We start from the raw sequence: 3,940 nt of genomic DNA, 5'->3' as shown, positions 1-3,940 counted from the left end.
GGGAATCCACAGACTGGGACTTGGAGGGGATTTCTGAGTGGGGAAAGTGAAAGTTCCAGGCCATAAATAGAGGGAGGCCCCAGCTTCCTCTGGCTGCCACACTCACGTTCCCAGATCCCTTCACACCCTGCACTTGCCAGCTGAGCCTTGACTTCACAGGGACTCTGCCCAGTTCACTAGCTCACAGCTCGCCAGCAGTCAGCCTTCCGCTCACTCTCCATGGCATTCCAGACAGCCTCACTGCTGGCCGTCAGCCTGCTGATCCTCTGGGTCTCCCCTGGTAAGAGTGAGGGAAAGCATGGCAGGGGCGGGGGCGGGGGCGGGGTTGGTGGCGGCAAGGAGCGGGACGTCTAGAGCTCAGACTGCTTGCCACTGCATGTGAGGGACCCTGTGAGTCAGGGTTGCATGTTTCAGTGAACCTGGCGGCTCCCTGTGCCTGTGAGTGGGAGTGTACCTGAGCCCCCAAATTCCAGTGTGTGTCTGTCTCTTGGTGTATACGATTCCCTCTCTCTCTGCAGGCTCTATTGCCTGCTGCCTCAGATTCCCAGGCAGGAGAGAACAGTCTATATTTGCTTAAGGTGGGGAGAATGGGAGACACTGAGCCAGGGCTAAATGATCAAAAATTTTGACAATTCCTAAATTCTACTAATGTCAGCTTCCTGCTGCAACCCTACCCCCAGCCTGCTCCCCACTCCACATTCATCCCTCCACGGACATGGTGACCAGCATGAATTCTCCATCTTAACTTCCTGTGGGGAAGTTAAAAGGACTTGGGAGAGAAGAAGTTGGGGTGATCCAGGTAGCAGAAAGTCATCTGTGGGGCTCAGAACAGCAGTCGTTGGCAAATAGCGCTTCAATTTATTTAGCAACCACAGGTGGCGCTAGTGGTAAAGAACCCACCTGCCAATGTAGGAGACGTAAGAGACATGGGTTTGATCCCTGGGTCAGGAAGATCCCCTGAAGAAGGGCATGGCAACCCACTCCAGTACTCTTGCCGGGAAAATTCTACTGACAGAGGAGCCTGGTGGGCTACAGTCCATGGGTTTGCAAAGAGTCAAACATGACTGAAGCAGCTTAACATGCAGGGCCATTTGGCTCATACTGGATGAGGATTAATGTGGTCTAGCTGCTGCCACACCCAGACAGATGTGGCAGCATCTGCCTTAACACCAGTGAGGGCTATGACCTCCCCTCCTCAGGATCCCTGTATCTTGACACTAATCCCACCCTAGCTCTGGGAGGTGCCAACGACGCTGAAGACTGCTGCCTGTCTGTGACCCAGCGCCCCATCCCTGTATTCCTGGTGCGAGCCTACCGCTACCTGCTCCTCAAGGATGGCTGCAGGCTGCCTGCCGTTGTGTGAGTTTTAGGAGGAGCCTGTCTGGCCTCACCTCCCCCATCTGCCCCTGGTGAAATCCACCCTCACCTCCTTATCTCTCGTCTCCTTACCAAGCTAAACCCCTGCAAGGAAGTCCCTGAAATAGGTTCCCAGATGTGGTCCCCAGTCGTTGCCCAGGCCTGCTGGGAAACTGGGTTCCAGGGCTCTGTTTTCTCTGACCTCTGACCTTTGTTTCCAGGTTCACCACGCAGAGAGGCCACGAGCTCTGTGCACCCCCAGACCAGCCATGGGTGGGCCGCATCATCCGGAGACTGAAGAAGAACTCTGCCAGGGCAAGCCTGACCCTTCCTAGCCCTGCCTCCTCCCTCCAAGCCCCTGCCCAAGACCTCAGTCCGTGACCTTGCCTCTCTTTCCTCCCCCAGAGAAGTGTTCCAGCAGTTACCCTATGACAGCCCAGAGAGAGCACTGTGTTCCGGAGACAGAATGTGAATCACTGAAGCCCTGGGGAACCAAGGACCAGAAGGGAGAGACCAGGCCCCCTGCCCTCCTGCATCAGACCTGGCCTGGCTGCAGCAGGGCAGGAGTGTCATTGTGAGTGTGAGTGTGAGTGTGAGCAAGGATGTGTGGTGAAGATTGCAATGTTTCCAATAAAGCCCAGCTGGTCCGCACGAGTCTGTCTGTCTGCCATGTGTTTTCTGCCTGTCAGGGAGGACAGTGATAGGAAAGGGGAGACAGAACAGTAGGATTAGTTTCCACTCTGCAGCCTGAGCAAGTTCTACCTAACACCCTGTGTTCTCAGGATAAGCTCCCAGGATCAGGCCCCACCTCCTCTCTCCTCACAGCCCTGTCATACTCCAAGGCTCAGCAACACTAAACCTGTGTCGGTTCCCTGAACGACCCAAAACTCTCTCAGGCCTCCGAGTCTTTGCTCTCCAGGACAAGTGCTCAAGCATCCAGGTCTCTCAGGGATCTGGTGTTGCTGAGGGCAGGGAAGGGAGTGGTTGGGAACCAGCTCTCATGGCTAGGGTAAGGGCAGGGGCCCAACTCTATTGCTGGAGGTTGGGGGGGTTGGGGGGGAGGACCCATCCACCCACACCATTCCCACTCTCTGGAACACTCCTCTGTCTTCTGCCTGCCTGGCTTCCCATCTGGGTCTGGATGACTCCTCCTCCAGGAAGCCTTCCTTGACTCCTCCACACAAGGTTAGGAAGCCTTCCTTCCTCCCAAGCTCCCAGGGCCCTCTGCTCCTCTCCTCTTGCAGCACTCAAGATGCTGAGTTATAATTGCTAGTTGTCAGCCTTCCTGAACAGGGATCACATCTATTTTGGTTTCCATTGTCTCCCTGGTGTCTAGCACACTGCTTGGCACAAGGTAATCAGTCAATAAATATTTGTCTGGAGAACAGATAAATATGTAAGAAAAGGCTCAGCAGCCAGGGGTGAGGGCCCATCTGTCCAGATAGAATCTCACCTCCCAACCAGCCTCCTCCGTCACCCACTCAGTCTAACCCAGTTCCAGCCCCAACTGTGTCCGTGTGGCAATACTGGGGCCCTGCTTCTCAGGGATACTAACAGGCAGACCTAGGAGTCAGAGGTCAGAGTGGGAGAGGGAAGAAAAAGGAGCAGCCACAGAACTGGGAAGATTCAGCTTGAGGGCACCCACCACCACTTCATAGCCACATGGGCTCCAGGGACTGAGACCAGTGGAGTCACGGGGAAGGAGTCTCAGCTCTGGGAGATGAAAGCCCTTGACTCGTGGAACATCCCACAAGGCTTCTCTGGGAGGAATGACCTCCTCATGCTCAGGAAGTCCCCTGGGGAGGCTGGCTGGTCTCCCGACTTTGGCCCCTAAGGGCTTGTCTGGCAGGAAGCTGTAAGTCTGTGCTCTTGGGGTTGGGAATGACAGCTAGTACACCACACTGAGCATCCTCATCTAGGAACAGAGGCCACCACCATACCATATACCTCATCTGGTCACACCTGGGCAGGCCTGGGCAGACAGGGGAGGGAAGCAGAGGTGAGGGGGTTGTGCCAGCCCTCCTCACTGGACTGACAGCACAGAAGCTTCTTTCTCACCTCCGCTCCTAAGAGTGGGCGTTCAAAACCTGAAAAAACCTCGGAGACACAGGAGTGGGTGGGAAAGGGATAGTCTGTAAGAACAACTGATATAGCCAGGAAACTTGGCTCTGCTACCTGTGGGAAACTACCCATCCATTCATGCATCCATGCAGCCATCCATCTAGCTGTCTCTGCATCCATTAGAACTCCACCCATCTACCCATTCGTTCCCCGCCAACTCACCCATCCATTAACCCATCCATTAAGTCAGCCAACCATGAAGCCCCAGAGATCCCTTTGGACCTGGGTCCTGCACCACAGCAGACAGAGGACAAACACAGGTGGGAGCCAGGCACATCCCCACACATCCTCAGTTCCCAGTGAAGCAAAGCGGAGTTCAGTCTGCCACTGGGGCAGATACAAACTCTCCTTCTGGAGGCTTGAGAAAATAAACAGATGGAGTAGAGAAGGTGAGGGTAGGAGTCCTGAGGAGGTATTACCAGGACAGAGCCCCCCCCAAACACACCACCTCCCTGATACTGCC

At 55.2% G+C, this 3,940-nt stretch overlaps 1 protein-coding gene across 2 annotated transcripts; it reads left to right on the top strand.

Annotated features, from left to right (window-relative positions):
• CCL19 (C-C motif chemokine ligand 19) lies at positions 1–2,010 on the top strand. 2 transcript variants are annotated; one of them, XM_006060436.3, is made up of 4 exons: positions 1–280; positions 1,200–1,359; positions 1,578–1,671; positions 1,762–2,010. In XM_006060436.3, the coding sequence occupies exons 1-4, from the start codon at positions 220–222 to the stop codon at positions 1,786–1,788; spliced, it is 342 nt and encodes a 113-aa protein (XP_006060498.1). In that variant the 5' UTR covers positions 1–219; the 3' UTR covers positions 1,789–2,010. The 2 variants fall into 2 exon arrangements, with proteins under 2 accessions (XP_006060498.1, XP_006060499.1); XM_006060437.3 differs by having other exon boundaries at positions 24–280; positions 1,233–1,359.
• Positions 2,011–3,940: the final 1,930 nt, after the last annotated feature.

This window comes from Bubalus bubalis, chromosome 3 (genome assembly GCF_019923935.1).
Source record: "Bubalus bubalis isolate 160015118507 breed Murrah chromosome 3, NDDB_SH_1, whole genome shotgun sequence".
In the NCBI taxonomy this organism is placed as follows: domain Eukaryota; kingdom Metazoa; phylum Chordata; class Mammalia; order Artiodactyla; family Bovidae; genus Bubalus; species Bubalus bubalis.
Note: the sequence above shows the minus strand (reverse complement) of the source record. Positions and strands in the feature narration are given on the sequence as shown.

What these genes read in the sequence shown, in the direction of transcription:
- CCL19 (XM_006060436.3), top strand. Translation starts at nt 220, where the DNA reads ATGGCATTCCAGACAGCCTCACTGCTGGCCGTCAGCCTGCTGATCCTC. An exon ending in GATCCTCTGGGTCTCCCCTG is followed by an intron (nt 281 to 1,199) that starts GTAAGAGTGAGG and finishes TCCCCTCCTCAG; the next exon opens with GATCCCTGTATCTTGACACT. An exon ending in TGCAGGCTGCCTGCCGTTGT is followed by an intron (nt 1,360 to 1,577) that starts GTGAGTTTTAGG and finishes CTTTGTTTCCAG; the next exon opens with GTTCACCACGCAGAGAGGCC.